Genomic DNA, 21,825 nt, shown 5'->3' on the forward strand with positions numbered 1-21,825 from the left:
GGGAAAGTACTCTAAACAGCTGAAATGTTCTCAACCAAAGTAATTTTCTTAAGGTAAGCAATCCTCATGCCTCACAACCAAAAGGACTGAATTTATATATACTGGCAACAGAGAACACTAAAAGTCCTTTATCCACTGTACTAGGTGGGATGAAGAAGGCGACTCTTGCCTCTCATTTCATGGTTGGACAAGTCCAATCTCTAATGGCATGGGCAGTTTAAAGTCACAATGATACAACAAACAAAATAGCATATAGGTCCATAGAGGAGAAACTGTGTCATATCCTCTGTATATTTGCAACTGGGAGTTTAACTTCTTGACTAAAATCTCCACTTTCCTCCTTACCTGGAATAGCTGTAAACTCAAAATTAGGCTACTGTCTTTGTAATATATATCTATGAAGCATCTTATTCAACAGGATCTTGATTGTGGTCTCTAGGTTCTATTGTAAACCAAACAAACAATTACAATGACGCAGACTACACTCACAGGCTGAATATTCTACAGGTATTCTATTGTTAACAAAATCACTTTAAACAATGGTTAATATGTCAGGATAATCTCTGGCAGAGGATTACTTACTCAGGCAACTCTATGAATAGCCTGACATACCTTAGGCAAACATTTGAGCTCTGCACACAGGCATGTATTCCTGACATGTCGAATGTCACTGCTCATCTACAAGAAACTTCCCTCAGTCCGTACTATGACTCACATCTTGTCCAACGTTATATATATTCCATTTAGATATTTCACAATGCTATAGATATCCACTTGTTTGGAAAGGACTTTCATAATGTTCTATTCAAGCATGGTACGTCTCCAAATATGTTACAAATGATGTATTTATCAGTCTACAATTGTCAAAGATTAGTTGTAGGCAGTTAAATACATATTAGCAACAACACTATTCCAAAGGTGTATTTAGAAGTCAGCCTTTTTACTTTCTTTTTCTTTTTAAGCTCAGGAGAGCATAAAGGCCTTTCAACAACCAGCTTCCTATGTTGAAACACTGTGAAACTATTACACTTGTTAAAATGATGAAAATTAATAGCGAATTACATTTGCATACCAGTTGAACTTCTGGATTCCACCAAAAATGTATTACATTACTTACATGAAAAACATCCAGAGTGTTAGTTGCCATAGCAATGATTCCTTCTACTTTTTACCAACATATGACTATCTTGTAAAAGAATTTTTGTGGTTACTATGTCTGCAGAACTTATTTTACTTGATAAGACTCCTTCAACAGAAGAGCCTGCAGCAGTAACACAGTTAAAAATTCCAGAGCTTTCCCTTTCACATTTCTAATCTTTGCTGTTGTGCGCTAGCATTTTATAATGTCAGGAGAAGAGAAGGCTGTGGGGGACCTCATTGCAGCCTTCCAGTACATAAAGGAAGCCTATAAACAGGAGAGGAGCCTACTCTTTACAAGTGCAGATAATAGCAGGACAAGGGAAAATGGTCTTAATTTGAAGGAGGGAAGATTTAGGCTGGAGATCAGGAGGAAGTTCTTTACTATGAGAATGGTAAGGTGCCGGCACAGGCTGCCCAGAGAGGCTGTGGATGCCCCATCCCTGGAGGTGTTCAAGGCCTGCTTGGATGGGGTCCTTGGCAGCCTGGTCTAGTATTAGATATGGAGGTTGGAGGCCCTGTCTGCAGCAGGGAGGTTGGAACTTGATGCTTGATGTCCCTTCCAACGCAAGCCATTCTAGGATTCTATGACAATGGCTTGGTAGTTTCCATTGCCCTTGGAGATTTGGGCAATTTCCTAAAAGCTTTACTTAGTCAGATTTTAATAGTGTGCTACAAAAATCAAAGAAACTACAGTATATGGTGCAGTAATTGCCAGTAATCACTTCCTGGGATCAGTTTTTCAATCAGGCAGCCTCCACAATAACACTATAGCTTGCTTAGTGTGTCTTAGCCAGCCTTTCTGAAAACAAAGTGTCATAGTAGAAGAACGCAGATTTGAAACAAACAAACAAAAAACCCAAAAACTGACTCACTGTGGTATCATTTGTCTCCCGAAGCTTATGTGTTAATGACAACAACTGCTCCACAGCAACACTGGGCACATTTGGAATCTGCTTGAAACAAAAACAGCATTAATCTGAAAGCAAGACAGGTCGAAGTTCTACATACACCTGCACACAGATACAATGAGTAGATGGTTGCTCTATGTCACTGAAAAAGAAACATAGTTTTGACAATGTCTTTTTATTACATCAGCATTTAATATTGTGATAAGAATGCAAATTTACTCTAATACCATTCATAGATAAACAGATTTTGAAAATAAAGTCCCATTTGTGCTACATTCAAACAGCATGAGGAACAGCAAAGTATTTTCATATAGTAAAACACCCCAAACCAGTCAAACTATAATTAGCCTTAAATATTGAACGTACTTACCATTTCTTTAATCACTTGAATTTCTTCATTCTTACTTAAAGATCGAACATGATGAAAAAGAAACAACGTCAGAAACTCTGGACCAAGCCACTGTTGGGTACTACTTCCAATGACAGGAGGTTCTGCTAGGACGATTATTCTGAATGAGGGGTGGATAGGAAAGATAGACCTGCCAAAAAAAGTTCATAAAATGCATTATCTGACTGCAGTAAATATCAAATTTACCTTTTTTACACTAGATGAAAAAAAAGAATTGTATTATTGAATCATATCACAGTACCTACTCAGATCATTTGCAATGCAACTTTATTAAAAAAGACAGTCCTGCAGTTCTTCAATTAGATTGACAGAAAAGATGACACTGTAGAGATTGGCCTAGATAATGCCAAGAGCTGGATTTAGCAACACTGATGTTCGCTGAAGCCTCTGGAAAATCACCTTGTCTCTCAGGATTGGATTAATGCACCTAAGTCCAAAATATCCCTGAAAGTTAGTTATATTTCAGACCTTCACTCATTTTCAAGTCACCATGGGGGAAAACAGCTCCCTTAAATGGCTGCTTAAGACTTAGAAGAATTTAATAAACACCCCACTGAGTCCTTCAATCCATAGAAGTTCTTTCTCTGATGGTGGCAGCTGGAGATGCTTCCTGGGGAAGGCACATAAGTCTTTCTCAAGACTTATGTGAGAGATTGCTATTGTCAGCCTATTTCCCTCATCCTCTCCCAGCACTTACAATCATACATTCAAGGGATTTAAGGGCTTACCTTTATTTGCTTTGATGTCTCTTTATCCAAAACTTTGTCTAATCTCTTTCTGAACTATGTCATCCTATGTGCCACTGCAGCTTCATATAGCAAGACATCCACTATTTATTGTGTAAATTTCATATTGCAGGATTGGGTGAAAAACAGTCTTAAATGCCTGCATATTTCATTCCACTGAAGATAACATGAGCTTTCTGTGACCAATACGAGCTTAAATACAGAACTTCCAGAAGTTGTGTTACAACTGTAGAAGAGCACTGCCTCTGTCTTGGGTGGTTTTGCCTCCTTCACGTCTTTTGTCATTCTTATCTACATAACATTATCACATCTTTGGATTTGGACTGTATTGGTACTCATTGAACAGCACAACTAAATGATTTTTAGAGGTAACAGACTTAAAAGTTGGACACGAAAGTCAAATTACGCAAGAATTGTCCTCAATGATTACTTCTTCAGTACATTTATTAAAATAGAAGATGTTAACTTGGAAAAGTTAGACATGGTTGTTACCATGTGTGATTTTTCATATAAGCTACCAAATCTGACATCAGAACATCTGTAGACAAGTGGGAAAATGACAGCATAAGCAAGGAAATCTGAAGACAGAATAAGACCATTAAATACAAATTATTGAAACTAACTGCGCAATTGGCACAGTAAGACTGTGACACATGACAGCAATTGTAGCAAACAGTCTCTTGATCAAAGGTAAACACAGGGGTTGGGCATGAGTTATTCTTAGCTGAAAGCCATAAGCCTAGGAGCTACTCCCCGACTGATAAAAATAGAAATAGATGTCTGAAAACATCACATGAAAGAGGAACCAATGGAAATGTCACTGTCACTAAGCATAAAAGAAGATCAGGGAACATTAGCAAACATTATTGTAGAAGAAAATGTTTCCTTTCCCCTCCATTACTAAGAAGAAAAACAACCATCCTTCCATAATCACCTAAATTCCAAGGACAATTCCAGTCCTTCTGTAATACTGTAAGAGCACAAGAAGCAGTCGGCTTTCCATTGTAAAGGAAATACATCTTTCTTGCATCACATCCACGTAAATGTCTAACTCAAAGAACCTGGTGGGGACAACCAGGAAAAAGACATGAAAGAGGCTGGAAGAAAGGAGATGGACAGCCAGGCCAAGTTAACATCAGGATGTCAGCTAGAAGTCACTGATGTATCCTCTAAACAACCTTCTCTAGAGGCTGTGGATGACCCCTCCCTGGAATCACTCAAGGCCAGGCTGGATGGGGCTGTGACCAACCTGGTCTAGAGGAAGGTGTCCCTCCCTATAGCAGAGGGTTGGAACTAAATGATCTTATATGTCCCTTCCAACACAAACCATTCTGTGATTCTCTGACTTGAACAGATTACAACACCTCAGCTGCAGTTTTCCAGTTCCTAAGCATGAATAAAACTATATGGCTACTTCAGAAACCTATCATTTGGAATGACGTTTGAAATACTAAAAAAATGTCAAGCTAAGTGCATTATTAAACCAAATGTCCCAAAAGACATGATCCTGAAATGCTATGAAAGTTCCCTGTTTCCATGTTAGCAACTGATGAGCTTCTATGTTATTCTGTTGCACTACAGATCAGGTCTCTAAAGGAATATGGAGATACTATATGGAGTAATACTTCATAAAACAGAGATCTTTGACTTCTTGTGTTCTTTGCAGATGAATGCCAAATAAATGTAACTTGCTAAAAACATGACACTTTTTAAATCACTGAAACTCAAACACAGTGGGAAGATTTGGTGCTGTTGGATTAGTGGAGAAAATCCTCATTCCTTTCTTTTTCTATCAAATGTTTACTGATAACAGAGCGAGAGAGCACTCTCTTGTACTAATATCCATGTCCTTTTGACATCACTATTTAATTCCAACCAAGGATTACCTCCACCGTCCTTGACAAGGAGGATCAGTGTGCAGTCTGCTCAGGGTGATTTTAGGGAAAGATTTTCCTGTTATCAACACATGGTTCAAAGCAACTGAAGCTAAAGAAAATAATAATAATAAAAATAAAAATGCAGAATTGCATTCCTAATGCCACCCTGCAAAGCCAGTCTGGGCTTGGTTTTTTTTTCCCTGTAGCATAGCTTCATAAATCCCACTTTCTATCAAAGCATCAACAATTTTATGAGCTGGGAATTGTTATAATATTAGGACCACAAATGACCCATTTTTTCTTTCCTTGCTGTTTTTATTGAATTTCACTATATTCTCAATTTAGTAAATTTCTGTACCTGGAAATCCACCAAGCTGAATAAAGAAAAGAGCAAATAAGAAGTAATAGAAAAATTTTCACTGTTTGCAAAATGCATTTTCTGCCACATTTTATATTTGTCTCATCTATCTGTTGTCTTTCAGCCTAATCATGTGGGAAATCATACACTGTCTGCAAGGCATTAAACGTATGAATGCATGAATAACTTCTAGCTTCTGAACAATCCTATTTACATACACAGATTACCTTATAGTAGATACCTTTCTGCTCACCATACCAGATACTTATCATGTAGGTGTGTACACTGTTGGGTACATCCACACCAGCAGGTTAGAAGAATGCCTGTTAATACAAACCAGCACTTCACTGCTTGTAAAAGCTATATGCTACCTTTACAGCAACCAGCTCAGTGCAGTAATGGATGACTGCATAAGAAATTCTATGCAAAATTCTTGGATGTGTATGGTGGTTGAAGACAATTTATCTCTGAGTCTGTTCAGGAATATGAATCTTCCAATCATCATCAGTTATAATTTCCCTCTATGTAGAAGAACTTTAAGGACCATCAGTCACTTCCTCAGGGGCAGCTTTTTTCATTCTTCTCCCCAAGTTATAAACAAAAATACCTTGTTTCCCCAGGTGACCAAATATCATCTCACTGGGACTGTTGGCTCCCTTTACCACACAACTCTGGCACAAGAAAAGACTACAGAAAAAGTCATCCATACCTACTGCTAGTTATTCAATAGGCCAAGGATCATCCCACAATCTAATGAGGACAAATACTAGCTAGACCTATTGCACTCACCAGTCCAAAGCCTTTCTCAGGAAAATGCTAGCAGACATCATAGATACAGCAATGTAATTAAATAAACATATAACTCGCTGTCAGTAATTGACATAATTTAAAACAGCAATATATTTTATTAGCTCTTATGGCAGAAATCTTGCTTTAAAGCACAGTTTCAAACAAACAAAGTAACTTAACAAAAAATAGCATTAAAATCACCAAAACTTCCAAACAATTTGAGCACCAAGAAATATCTTCCCCTTAGACATTACTAACAACCCTGCCATGGTCAAAGCATTTTCACATTCTTTAGTTTAATACTGTTCACATTCTATATACAGAGACATGTACTTTCCTTAGGCCACAATGTGAGAAGAAAAAACATCCCTTTTTTAAAATAAAAAAGAACCACATGATTTAACTTCAAGCATTGGATGGTACACTTTTTTCCCTTCTGTATTTCCTTTCCATTTTACTACCCACATGAATTACACACGTTTTATAAGTGTTGAAACATTAAAAATGAAAGGCAGTAAAACTGTAGAAAATGACTGTATTATTTTTACTATCAAACATTTTCATATAGAAACATGAAAAGCATCTTGCTGTGCAGACAACGGGATCTACAATAAATTCTTCATTAATACCTCAATTTTTCCCCAGAATAATCTTCAGGTGTTTCAAATCCTTTTATAAACACAGACTAAAGAATCCATGGAGAAGTTTCAGCTCACTGGTTAAGAGCAGTACTCCTTTGATTTATCATGAAATAGTATTTTGTTAACAGAATTCAGATGAGAATCTGAATCTTAGTCGTCTACCAAAAAGCATGATCACTTGCCCTTTTACATTACAAAAGACATGCTCCATTTGGAGATCTACATCCAAGTCTAGGTCACCCAGATCAAGAAATTTGTTGACCTGGGGCCCAGAGAATGCCATGAAGATGATCAAAGGACTGGAGCAACATTCCTTTGAAGATAGGCTGAAGAAAAGGAGCTTTTTCTGTCTGGAGTAGAGAAGGCTCCAGGGAGACCTCATTGCAGCCTTCTACTGCTTAAATGGAGCTTATAAACAAGAGGGAAATCAACTTTTTACACGGGTAGATTGTGATAAGGCAAGGGGGAATGGTTTTAAATTAAAAGAGGAGAGATTTAGATTGGATGTCTGGGGTAAATTTTTCACTGAGAGCATGCTGAGACACTGGCACAAACTGCTTAGGGAAGTTGTGGATGCTCCATCCCTGGGGCTGTTCAAGATCAGGTTGGATGAGGCCCTGAGTATCATGATCTAGTGCCTGATTTAGTGGTTGGCAATCCTGTCTGTGGCAGGGACGTTGTAACTGGATGATCTTCAGGTTCCTTCCAACCCAAGCCATTCTACAATTCTACTATATGATTCTATACATTTTATATGCACCTTACAACAGCACCATCCACCTCATTAGTGAGTTTTAAATTGAGGCAATAGAGAGCAACATTTAGGGTGTTTTTATATTTAATGAATGACTAGAAGTACTACAGGAGAAACTCGAAGCCATATTATGAGTAGTCACCACAATCAAGAACACTCATGAACAGTAAAGAGAGTATGTACCCCAACGACTCTGTTTTTCCTAAAGACAGGAGTAAGCTATCAGTTCTTCACCACAGCCCCCTTCTAGTTTCCATCTCATGTTCTTCACATTCTGGTCTTGCCCTCTCTCAGTCTAATAATTTCCTAATGAAGCATTTGGTTTCTTCCCTTCAAATTCTGGTCCTTTGGAAATATCCTTTTATCTTGTTCTTTCATCTCCTTTCAGATGTTTCATTCAGGCCCCATTTGACTGTTTAGAGACTTAAAACTGTCATGTGCTTCCCACTGTATCACTGATATGCCTCTCAATATGTGTTTTCCTCTTCCAAGATTTCCCATAAGAACTACATTAATATGTGAGATAGGGTAGATAATTAAAAAGCTAAGAACAAAGCAAAAATTTAATTTCATTAACTGTATAATATGAATTTTAGGTTCCGAATTTAATGTACATTGATTTCCAATACACAAATGAGAACTGAAGCCTCGGACTAAATGAGTGAGATTTAGGAGAAAAAATAAATAAAAAGGAAAATAATCCTGTTTTAAATAAAACTTGACACTGCTTTCTATAGGGAACTTTTGTTTTGGAAAAGTAACAGTAGCCTTCACACGTCACTCAGCAAACACCCCAGATTAAGTCCCTGTAGAAATAAGAATGACAATGTGTATTTCAAAGAGCAACTATACTGAAATTATCTTAGTTAAATTCAGAAAATCAGGATAAATAAAGCTCCTTGCCTGGCTTTTGCATCAGAATCAGCTGACACTATGAGGCCCCTGACGCACAGCAAAATACACACTATTTCTCATCAAAATGGAAAGTATCTCCTCGACATGATTTAGAAGCAAGAACTGTCCTAGATGATCTGTCAAAATAAAACTCAAGGTACAGTGTACTATGTGCTCCCTTCACAAAACAGTCTACACAGGTGAATGATGGATGGCTTGCATCTACATTGTGATTAAACCAGCTGTCAGTAGTAAAATAACATTAGATGAGAAGCTGCCTGGAAAGAACACCTAGTTCTGCATAGCCACTCTGCAATACTGTAAGGTACCGGAGATTACAGTGACAGGTCACTGCTGTTGAAAAGGAAGAAGAGAAGTAGGGAATGCAGTACTGGAATCAAAGAATAACTAATGACACAATAGCTGGGAGTCAGTAAAAGGTAAACCAAAAAGTTCAAGATGAGGTCCTGGAACATCTCCATCTCTTTAAGGGCTGACCCAAACAGCACCCTGTGAACAGATGAGTGGCCCACTGACACTGAAGAAGACCATATCAAAACCAAAGAAGCTGGCAGGTTTTTGCACTTCTTTACCTTAATTCCTTCTGACTGAGCCAGTGCATAAAGTTGAAATAGGGCTAGATTGAACATTTCACCCAGAGGGTGGATGTCTCAGCAGAAAGGTCCCTTGCTAATTAAGAGGCAAGGAGTTTCAGCTGTATCCAAGATGGTGCTAGATGAACACTGAGCATCCAGATATAAGAGAACCCATGTAGTGAGATGGGATTTTTATTTTTTTTTTACTTTTTGTAAGATCAAAAACTGGTCAGGATTGTTATGAGAGACACCTTTTATTTAGCGTAAAAGCTATTATCAATCCAACAGAACATTTAGCGCTTAAAATTCACAATAAGCATTCTATTGCAAAATAAAGGTCAGCTAGATTAAAGCAATGCACTGTAATTCTAAGGCAAAAGGGACACTCTTCTGAGGAACACCCAAAAAAAGACTTTTGGTGCTTCTAAAGCAGACACAAATGGCACAATGTGATTAACTAGACTTTATACTGAAGTACAAAATTGAATGTGAAGTCTCTTCACAAATTCTGGGCTTAAAATACTTATAAAATCCTTATAAACATTTCTTTGTTCTTTACTCAGACAATATAAATGCAGGAAATGCCCATCTAGCTGGCTGCACAGTCTCAACAGCCTGTAGATAACTAGCAGCAAGCAGTCTTAGACTACACCTTATTTTCAAATAAGTAAATGCTAGGGAAGGCTTAAAATGAAATCTTATAGACAATAACAACAAAAATATTGGTGTAGTATTTTAGATAAAAAAGGGAACGAGAAAAAAAAAACAACAGAATGAACAAAACCAGATAAACAACTTTTTGAAAGTACTGACTATGAAGGAGGTTAAAGGAAAACAAATGAACAAAAAACATATTTAACAAGACCCTTGAGAGAAAGGGGAGTGAGTGGTACATATGGAGAGGTGGCACATTGCAAATGCATCTCTACCAGAAATTGCATGATATCTTCATTAAAAAAATAATAAAATAAAGGACATTAAGTGCTTTACAGGATGAAGTAGTGTTTGCATTCTGCAGTCGAAGTGAACACTTTACCTTTCCTGTAGTTTCTCATCAGGGATCTTCAATTCCTCTTTTAAGTTCTGATACCTATCCGCCCTCAGTAATCTGGTGCCGTCATAGAGGGTCAATTCTCTGTCATGTATTAGCCTGTTTGAAAGTAAAAACAAACGAGCTTTATTCAGCCTCTGATTTCTTTTTGCAGCACTTATTTCAACTAATGCTTTCCTTTTAAAAAGGTAACTCAGTCAGTACAGTCCATTGGAAAAAGTTATAGCACTCCAGGTGTGAAGGTTATGCAATTTGCCTAAGTAAATAGTTTCAGCATAAAGACACTTAGTCAACCTACTTACTTTCAATAGAAAATAATGAGAAATATTTAAACTATTTTCCAGCATCTTGCATTTTCAGATCATTGTTCAAATATTACTAAAGTACAGATTTAATAAGTTTACTGTAAAATCTCATTCATTCCTCAGTTCAGGCTTACACACTGTCTTTACAAAGAACTGAAATTTCCTGTGCTATTAAAGACTTCTAAAGAACTTGAAAGAATTGCTTCTGCTTTCAAGTATGTAAAGATTGACTGATACATGTTCCACAGAGCTTCAACACCCAGCTTAATCTTTACAGTACTGTTGAAGTTACAAAGTCATATTCACCAGAAAAACCTTAATTTATCAGTACTTATGTGCTCAGCAAACAGATCACACGCATGCAACACAGCTGTGCTCATATCCTGACCTTTGCAATACAGCTAGAGTGCCAGGGTTAATTCGATGAATGCCATCAAGAATAACAAGTTTTCCTTCCAGGGCCGCAGTAACAAGTGGTGATGGTCTCCATGCAGTGTCCCCATTAGGAAGAGTATACCTCTGCTGCAGCAGGTCTCTAGCTGTCATGTCCTGCAAGTGTCAATTCATCAGAATATAGTTATGCTGCATTTTATCCATCTACAAGTATCTGCTTTCTCCTTAGAAAACTCCATTCTGTTTTTCCTGGGACTACACTCAAAGAAGATTAGAAGAAATTTTTCAATTACTTTTTGAAAGTACTTAGAGCAGATCCAGAGAAGGGCAACGAGGCTTGTGAAGGGCTTGGAAAATCAACCCTATGGGGAGAGGCTGAGGGAGCTGGGGCTGTTTAGTCTAGGGAAAAGGAGGCTGAGGGGAGACCTTATCGCTCTCTTCCAGTACCTGAAAGGTGCTTACAGTGAGAGTGGGGCAGGTCTCTTCTCACTGGTGACAAGTGACAGGACGAGGGGAAATGGCCTCAAGTTGAGCCACGGTAAGTTTAGGTTGGACGTTAGGAAACACAGAAAGGGCAGTTAAACACTGGAATAGGCTCCCCCGGGGAGGTGGCTGAATCGCCATCCCTGGATGTGTTTAAGAGCCGTTTGGATGTGGTGCTCAGGGATATGATTTAGCAGAGTGTTGTTAGAGTTAGGGTACTATGGTTAGGCTGTAGTTGGACTTGATGATCTTTGAGGTCTTTTCCAACCTGAGTAATTCTATGATTCTATGAAAGAGTACTATGAGGACTGCTCTGAAAGTAATGCCTCTATTTTATTATGTTGCCGCATATATCAGAAGCAGATGTTGGTGGCACAACAGTAGAAATTGAACCTTCCCACCCAATTTCTGTTAGATTATGTTGCTGTATGACAGAAAGCAGCTGAGAGATGGTCTGACAAAATGGCATCTGACATGGAAGTACATATGAAACAAAGGTGTATCACTGAATTCCTTCACATGGAAAAAAATGGCACCCACTAACATTCACTGATGCTTGTTGAACTTTATAGAGACCGAACAGTAGATGTCAGCACAGTGAGGCAGTGGGTGGTGCATTTCTGCTAACAGTGGGAACAACTTTGAAAAACAGAGTTTTCTAGCTGAGAGTTTGCTCTATCAAATAGTGTTATTGTACTCTTTGTGTCTACTGTAGCTTCCATAAAAATAAATAGGAGGCATCGCTTTTGGAGCAACCTATAAATAACACCGACACAGATAGGCACTGTGTCACACAGCCTGTGCAAGTACCAGACTTGCCAGTATAACCTCTGGGAAACTAAACCAAAAGTCTGGTTGTTGTTGGTTACATCAAAAGTACACAGAGTATCACAAAGTACTACACAGGGAATAACACACAACCAAAGGCAAAATGTAGTACAGCCTCCAGAATACGTATTTTGTTCCATTACAACAGATGCACACTGGGGCAACAAAGACATAATGGCTATTTTGTGACCTGAAAGAAGAAATTCCATCTTTAGGCTGCGCTGCGAACAGAACTTAACCTAAAATCAGACAAGAAAAATATTTCCTATTGTAGCTGCAGCTACTGCATATGTCCTCTTCACAGCTATAAGCCTTTTGAACTTTCAAGAATAAAAATAGAACACATTATGTCATATGGCCTGAATCATTTCCTCTTTCTAAATTTCCTTAAAAGCCTTAAAATAACAGGACAAAGTCCGGTTCGTTCAGTGCTTCCCCATTTTATAACCCAAACCTCACATTCAGATGTACAACAACTGTGCTATTATTTTTATTGTCGTCCTTCTGCTTTTTAATGCAGTTTGCTCATTTCTAGTACTCTATAAAAGAATCAGCCTAAAACAATTTGTAAGCAAGGTCATAAAGATAAAAGGCAAGTATTTTCAGGACTTGCATCAGAACTGTGCACTGTGTAGTTAGCAAATGCATTCGCCTAACACGCCTTCAGACACTTCACACCTATAGGAGTGAAATGATATAGAACAGGAATTAATCAGGAGTCCAGCAGGTTGTATATAATGTTATACAGCTGTAGTTCCAGCAATTTAAGAAATAAGCTTTTGTTTACATGAGGAAAAAAAAATACACTTCACTTAAAAAATGAACTTCATAACATAATTTAAACAACTGAATTGTGTTCATTTAGTGATACGTTCAAATGAAGCATCATTTATTAACACCTACCCAAATTCAGCATGAGGTTTGCTATGGCAAAGTTCCTGCTTAGTGATTTATTGCTTCTATTTCTTTACTCTAAATCATTTTCTAATATGTAATATTAAAAGTATAATGTTATGAGATGCATGATCACAGAATCACATAATTGTAGGGGCTGGAAGGGACCTCCAGAGATCATTGAGTCCAACCCCCCATGCAAAACAGACCTCCTACAGCAGGCTGCACAGGTAGGCATTTAGGCAGCTCTTGTATATCTCCAGAGAAGGAGAATCCACAACCCCCCTGGGCAGACTGTCCCATGATGATAATACTCTTGTCACTAAAAATTCCTCCTTTTGGAGGGGGGACAACTGAAAAGTACGAATTAATCCCTATGCTTGTTTCCTCCCCTTTGCAGCCACAGCAATAAGAGTCTCCAAATCAGCCGTTTTTATGGTTCTCTGCATGAATCGCGTTCTTGGCAACTAAAAGGTGAAAAATCTATGCTTCCTGCATTCATGCCAATTTGGACCTGCGTTTTGTTAATCATTCTCAAAGAACTGGAAGGAGTTTAGAAAGAAGCATGAGGTCATGCAAAAAATGAATAAATAAGAAAAGAAATCCTAGAAACAAAAACAACACAGTACACAAACGGTAGTGATGTGTTTAAAAGATTGTTTTTGCTGTGCATGAGGAGAAGGAGGAACGAGTTGCAGGAAATTTGTTGTAACGTCACTTTGAATATTGCTTTTTTTTTATTTCACCTGAAAATTTACAGGGAAAGATAAAAATAGAAGTGAAATGTTTTATTTTGAACAATCAAAAGCAAAAGTTCCCTAGCTACGGTACACAAAAACCAGCTGGCTGCTGCTTCCTGCAGAAGAGAAGACTGAGAGGGGATCTTATCAACATGTGTAAATATCTAAAGGGTGGGTGTCAGCTATATGGAGCCAGGCTCTTTCAGTTAGTTTTTACCATGTCTAATGGTTACATCTCTTTATTTTATTGCTAAAGCTGAGTACTTCCTTCTGATGTGTTCTATTTTTTTATCCTACATTGGACAAATACGTGCACATTCTGTTTCCCCTGCAGAAGCTTTCCCACAAGAAATGCTACATATTGATTTTGGTCTTTTTTCCCTACCAGGACCAAAATTAACATTGTGTTAGAGTGCATGCAGATGTTTCAGATACAATATTAACATGAAGAAGTAGACACAACAATATTGTACGAACTTAATCCATGCGCCACAGGGCACAGAAATTCACATTTATTATATCACCTAAAATGATTTAAATCACCTTGCCACTTGTTGTGGACATAGCAATTTACTACAGCCAATGCCAAATTCCACTGTAACTCTTATAAAGATGGGGAACAGCTGGAGAGGGTCCAGCAGAGGGCCACAGAGATGATTATTAGGGGTCTGGTGCTTTACCTATAAATATCTGAAGGGTGAGTGTCAAGAGGATGGAACCAGGCTCCTTTTGGTGGTACCCAGCCACAGGATGAGAGGCAATGGGCACAAACTGGAACCCAGGAAGTCCCGTCTCAGCATGAAAAAGAACATCTCTACTTTGAGATGACAGCACTGGAACAGGCTACCCAGAGAGATGGTCATGTCTCCTTCTTTGGAGATATTTAAAACCCATCTGGACTTACTCCAGGGAACCTGCTTTAGATATGAGACTGGACTACATGACCTTCAGAGGGTCCTTCCCATTCCTAGGACACTGTGATCCTCATTTGTTGCTCTTTAAATGCACAAAGAAAACTGTAAAACAAATCCTTTCCTAATCAGGATCTAAGTTTCCAATATCAAGAATCTTCCTACTTAGTGCTGAATATAGTCAGAAATATGAATAATGTCAGAGATCACAAAGTAAACCGCAATCATTCCGTGAAGCAAGAAACCATAAGAAATTATCTATACGCTTAAAAAGTCTGGGAACCTTTGATTTGGATATGTTTGATTTTCAGCTCACAACATAAAAGCTTGTAGAGTTTATTTCCATGAAAACAATATAGGGAGCTAAGGACTTCACACTATTCAAGCCCTTATATCAACTTCAAATGGAAAGAAGGATGAAGCAAATATTTAAAATAAAAGTAAACACGATATGTAAACATCCAAGAACACAATTCTTCACAGGGCCTGAAGAAAAATATTGCTGCTTCTTCAGACCAATGAGAAGTGCTCCATGTAATTTCTGTGTGCCTGTAGAAATGACTGGAAAAAATAACATGAACTACATGAACCTCTTTCGTTTTAGAAATGGATTTAGGACAACATGATCTCTCTCCCAGAAAATAAAATATATACTTTTTAAAGAAAAATAGTGAAATCTATTAAATATACATTATCAAACTTCTCAGAGCTTCCATTGCCCAATTACTGCATGAATTAATATTTAACATTTTTCCAGTCATTAAACTATGTTATCACTTTGCTGTGCAAAGCTTCTGATGTGTAAAAAAACCAAATGAATTCTTAAAATATATCAAAAGATGCATAGATCAGCTGCATTCAATCATTTTTTATGTCTTGCTTCCTGCAAGGGCTTTTAAGATGTTCTGAGACATTTTACATGTGAAATACAGAATCAGAGAAACCTTAGAGTTGGAAGGAACCTTTAAAGGTCATATACTCCAACTACTTTGCAACGAACAGAGACATGCACAACCTGTCGCAGTGTCACACCACCCTCACTGTAAAGATCTTTTCCTTATATATAACCTAAATCCACCCTCTTTATGCCTGAAACCATTTGTCACCACAGATCCTGCAAAAGATTCTGTCCCCTTCTTTCCTGTAGCTCCCTTTTGGATACTGAAAGGCTGCTATCAGGTTACTTCGCAGCCTTCTCCATGCTCCTTTTTCTCTCAGCCTGTCCTCATAGGAGAGGTGTCCCATCCCTTGAATCAATTTTGTGGCCCTCTATGGGACAGATCTATGTCTCTCCTGTACTGAGAACTCCACATCTGGACACAGTATTCCAGGTGAGGCCTCACCAGTGTAGAGCAGAGGTGCAGGATCACCTCCCTGCTGGCCACTCTACTTTTGATGCAGCCCAGGATACAGTTGACTTTCTGTGCTGTGAGGGCGCATTGCTGACTCATGTCCAGTTTCCCATCCACCAGACTTCCCAGGTCCTTTTTTTGGCAGGGCTGCATTCAATCCTCTCATCTCCCAGCTTGTACTGGTAGTGGATGCTGCCTCAACCCAGGTGCAAGACCTTGCACTTGGACTTGTTAAACCCTGTGAGGTTCACCTGGGCCCACTGTTCAAGCTTGTCTAGGTCACTCTGGATGGCATCCCTTAACTCTGGTGTATTGACTGCATCACACAGCTTTGTGTTATTAGCAAACTTGTTGAGGATATATTCAACCTTACTGTCAATGTAATTTATGAATAAAGAGTATCAGTCCCAGCACCAGCTCCTGCGGTACACTACTCATCACTGATCTCCATCCAGACACTGAGCCACTGACCACCACTCTCCGGGTTCAATTCTGCAGCCAGTTGTTTGTCCATTGAACAGTCCACTAATCAAATCCATACCCTTACAGTATGGATGTTGTGGGGTGTCATGTCCTTACTGAAGTCCAGATAGATGACATCAGTGACTCTTCTCTTGCCCACTGATGCACTGACACCACCATAAAAGGTCATAAGGTTGGTCAGCAGGATTTTCCCTTGGTGAAGCTACCCTAATTCTCTCCTATCACCTCCCTGTTTTCCATGTGCCTTGGCATAGTCTCCACAAGGATCTGTTCCAACATCTTTCCCAGCAGCCACTGCCTTATCATCACAGGATCTTGTACATGCTGCAATGTTGCCAGCACCTCTCAAGGAAGAGGGTCTTTCAAGATCCCTGCTAACACCCTGTCCTAATACAGCCATATCATCCTACACCTTATCATGGGAAGGCTCACTGTCCCCCGTCCCCCTTCAGATCTAGTTTAAAGCCCTTCCCACCTGCAAAACCCATGGAAGCCCTTACGACTTCTCTAGTTCTTCCTTTCATTTTATCTCTAAATGTCATTCTAAGACAGCTAGGTCAGCTGCCTACGAGCTTCACAAAAACCATACAGGTCTCCCCAGTTTCATTTTTAAAGCCACATCTATACTAAGATCCCAGCCAAAATTTAAATACATTAGCAACAGTTAGGCTAAGATTGATAGCACCTAAAAAAAAAAGAGAAGCATTAATAGCAATTGAATGTAATATGCACTTATCACATATGAATACCAATCCTCATTCTATATTTCTAGGATCCAACTTCTTGAATACAGAACTTAACCAAAAAGCATAGGGACAAACAAACAAAAGGTCTATAAAATGCACCAATTACAAGCCAAAAGGACCAAAAGGCAGGAGAGGAAAAGTCTGAGAAGTTATGAAAGACATTGTTTTCTTTATGGTACTAAGTTGTGTCAAATCACAGAACAACTTGCCAATTCTCTGTTGCTAACAGAAAGAGACAGTGAATGCTTCTCTTTATATTTTGCTTATTTAAGTTATCTATCTTTCCTCTACATTCTCAGTGAATCCAATAAAATGAAAGTAAAGCACTACCAGGACTAACTTATAAGTAATAACACCAAACTATCTATATTGCTGCATACTACCCCCTCTGTTCAGGTCTGCAGTAGGACACGATTTTAGATGAGTATAACAGAAAGTAAAAAGCACTCTATAATTACCATAAAGCTATTTTTACTATCCTTTATTTTAAAACATATATTGGTGATTATTATTCCTGATTACAGAAGCTGCAGCTGTATATAAAGTCTGCCTTACACAGAGGACCTGCCTGTGTGTTGTATTTGGATCATATTTAAAGCACGATCATCAGCAGATTGTTTACTTACCTGATATAGCATGATAGGTTCTATGCTGTATCCTAGTATATCAGCAAACTCCTTAGCAATAACTGTTTTTCCACAGCCCTAAAAAGTTAAAAAATTATAACTAGATTACACTGTAAGGAACATGGGGAAGGAGGGAAAAGAGAAATTAAATTCTTACTTTTCCTCCAATCAAACACATATCTTTAACCATATGAGACTGCATCATTTCTGCCAACAGCTGATCATGACTGGAAGTTCTTATGAATTTATCTGATTGAGAATGCTGTTTTAATAGCCCAGTCCCAGCTGGAACCTAAAAGGAAACAAGACAAAAGAAAGCAAAACAAAATGCTTAATAAGATATACTGTGATAGCTCTAGGCTTTGTATGGACTGGGTTACACTTCTCCAAATAATACTGTAATATTTTGTGTATGCCTCTAATTATCAAACCCAAATCTTACACTGAACAAAATTAACACTGTATAATCTGTCCCTGGAGGAATTCAAGACCTGGTTGTATGGAGCCTTGGGCAACCTGGTCTAGTATCAGATCTAGAGGTTGGTGTCCCTGCCTGTGGCTGTGGGGTTGGAACTTGATGATCCTTAGGGTCCCCTCCAATCCACGATATTCTATGATTCTATGATTTTTTAATAGACAGCTTCCTCCACACTTTCTTCTCCCATTCTTAATGGAAAAAAAAAAAACAACAAATTAAAACAGTGTAGATTCAGGAACTGCATTACGCCAGTTCAAACTTGTGGAGAAGTCAAAAGGCTGAACACCTTTCATGTTCAGGTAGATGATAACCCATCTAGCAGCTATTTCTATGCTAACTTAAGGAAAAAAAAAAAAAAAAGAAATGGGAACCAATTCAATTACAGCTCTGGGGTATGGAAAGAACTTAAAGAACTTGAGACTGTTCATGCAGAAATCAATATAACATAATCCAATAATCCCGTATCTACGTGCTTTTTGAAAAACAAAAAATAACAAAAAAATCAAATATTCAACACAAACGTGTTTCAGGATCAAAGACAAGCATCAAATTCTTGATTCCATGAAAGTAACTTAACAAATAACTATATCTAGTTTTATGAATATGCAATTACCTGGAATGTCACTTCACTTTCACCAATCTGTACGGTTACATCAGCCTTGAAGGGTTTGTTTCCTGGTACACTTTCTACTTTTGTAATCCGTCTGGGGCGCAATTGTTTGTTTGAATCTTGGAGCTCAAAACGCTGTAAAATTGGAGGGTTGGGGGAATTATTTATTAAATACAGATTTCTTTCTTAGAACTGTTTGTTCTGATAACAGGACCAGAAGTGTATCCAAGATTAATTACTTGTGAAGTCTTAAAATCTTTTCCTTTATTTAAACTTTACTTCACTTTACACACCTATGTTCACATTTTCGATGGCCTATATACTTTATATAGGCATTTAAACCCAAACCAAAAAGACCAACTATTTATTTATTCCAACTGTAATGACAAATGCAATTTAAAGTGGCATATTCTTACTTTGCACATACTTACTCAGACAGGCTGAAATAACAAAATAAATGGGTGACCACCTTTAGCAGTGTAATAATAGACCACCTATCTTTGCAGGATATTATAAACAACTGCAGATTTAAATATCTGGGTAAAAATAACCATTGAACATTATGTTTATGTAGCTCCACAGTCCTACCACACAATGAAAACTGAGGAAGACTTCTACCTATCAAGCCTTCAGCACATTCAGGATGTATCAAAAAGTAAACGTCTTCTGTATACCCAATCCACTTTTGAGCATTATATTCTAATTTATACAGATAGCATGAAAACGACTGTTTTGTCATAGAAAGAGAAGTCATTATCAAAGGGGCTTAAGCCACAGTAATTTTTTATTCATCAGAGTTGAAGAGAAAAAGGAGTAAAAGGTTGAGGGAACTGGGCTTGGATAAAAAAAGGCTCTGTGTAGACCTCATTGTGGCCTTCCAGTACTTGAAAGGAGAGTACAAACATGAGGGGGAACGGCTGTTTATGAGGGTGGACAGTGATAAGACAAGGAGGAATGGCTTTAAACTGAGACAGGGGAGGTTTAGGTTAGATATGAGGAGGAAGTTTTTCACACAGAGGGATGTTACACACTGGAACATCTTGCTCAAGGAGGCTGTGGATGCCCCATCCCTGCAGACATTCAAGGCCAGACTGGATGTGGCTCTGGGCAGCCTGGTCTGGTGGTTGGTGACCCTATATATAGCAGGGGGATGTCAAGCTAGATGATCTTTGCTGACCTTTTCAACCCAAGCCATTCTAAGAGTTTCTGATTCTCTGTACAGAAGGGAAAGATAATTTTACATGGAATAAGAGGATTAAACTTCTACAAGAAGCAACATAAGAACTGAAAATTGCTCTAGGAGTATTCATTAGTGAAAAAAAAAAAAAAGGGAGAGGGATGAAAGAGAAGCAAAGTCTGCCTTAGACTACAGTTTGCAATAGAAAGATATCAGAAGTAAGCAGAATTCTGTCTAAACAAGAAAGATGAATTCAATTTTCTGAAATATTAGACTACTCTTTAAGAGAGTGCTCCTGTGGTTCAAAGAGGCTTCCTACTGAGAAGCAGGGAAATAGAGGAGGAGGTCAGAGGAAGAGGTCAGGCAACATTAAAGAGGACAAGCAAATATTCCCAAAAAAATAAGTAAACAACAAATAGAAACAGTGGATGTTTCCAATACCATTAAAAAAAACAAACCACAAGCATGCAAATGGTGTGTGAAAACTTAAAAAGCAAAGCCCAAATCTGCAATGAATCTGAAACAACATACTGAAAGCTTACGGAACAATGAAGGAATTAGCTGCAGTCTCCTGTGAGCCACAAACTCAACTGAGTATCAATGGCCAGTTTTATAAATGACTATCAACAGTACAGACGAAAGGAAACTTCATTATTGTGGAAGACATCATACATATTTAAGCTAATTGTTTGGAAATGTTTCACCAGGGACTGTTTTCCTTGAAAGCAATCATTTGTCAACATCTAAATTGCCTAAAGGAAATGTTTAAGTTAAATAATTTTTTACAAGCGTATTTCAAATGTTCATCTGCCAATCAAAAATAATTTCTCATTGAAATATTTAATCCATATAGAATCCATACAGAATAAAGGCCAGAATTCACACCAAGCCATACCCTGCTTTGCAAGACCTCTTACTTTAAAATCATTAGGATTCAGAACAGAAAACGAGTTTCCCAAATGAAGCAAATTCAAATATAGGTATACAAAGGTAGATCATTCTCAAGTTTTCATTGATACTTTTGTTCTGTCTGTTGCAAGCTAATGATGTAATGAATACTGGAAACTGCATTCCTTGTACCTATGTCCTGTACTATATCCATCTCTCTAATCAAGCATCAACAATGATTAGGTGTGCAACCAAGGAACACTTTATTCAATGCTGGCTAGGTTAACACAAGGAACCGCATTTATCCCCAACACAAAAGTTCTCAGACAGATAGAGATAAAAGTAAGACAGGTTAGATTCACTAGATCCACTCAAAATGAGATCTGCACTTCAAAGCATCTTTACACATCTAAGCCTAACACAATTGTAAGAATTTTATTTGAAGGTAAGGTTAGTTAGTAGTTTGTTTAACTGACTATCAAGAGCAAGACTTAAGAGGGATACCTAAGAGATAGTGGAGTCCTATTGAGCAAGAAGGCATATATGGAAAAGATTTACCCAGACTGAGGATTATGCTTGGGAAGACAGTATCCAGTAGATGCGATGTCCTCTAGAAATATATGCATGTTCTAACCGCTGCTGAAACGAGCTGTTTAGCCTGCTATCTACCTCATTTTTCAGTTCTAACAGCTGACTGAAACAGCTCATGAAAGTAAGATACATTAACAGCAAGAGCACTACTTGCCAT

At 38.1% G+C, this 21,825-nt stretch overlaps 1 protein-coding gene across 1 annotated transcript in view; it reads right to left on the minus strand.

The window, feature by feature from the left end:
• VWA8 (von Willebrand factor A domain containing 8) overlaps positions 1-21,825 on the minus strand; it is a 153,133-nt gene that overhangs the window by 96,976 nt on the left and 34,332 nt on the right. Inside the window, 7 exon segments of the mRNA XM_015851727.2 lie at positions 2,013-2,090; positions 2,419-2,587; positions 10,149-10,262; positions 10,857-11,017; positions 17,925-18,002; positions 18,082-18,216; positions 19,016-19,147. Of these exon segments, the coding sequence (XP_015707213.1) occupies positions 2,013-2,090; positions 2,419-2,587; positions 10,149-10,262; positions 10,857-11,017; positions 17,925-18,002; positions 18,082-18,216; positions 19,016-19,147 (867 nt within the window).

This window comes from Coturnix japonica, chromosome 1 (assembly GCF_001577835.2).
Source record: "Coturnix japonica isolate 7356 chromosome 1, Coturnix japonica 2.1, whole genome shotgun sequence".
Taxonomy (NCBI): domain Eukaryota; kingdom Metazoa; phylum Chordata; class Aves; order Galliformes; family Phasianidae; genus Coturnix; species Coturnix japonica.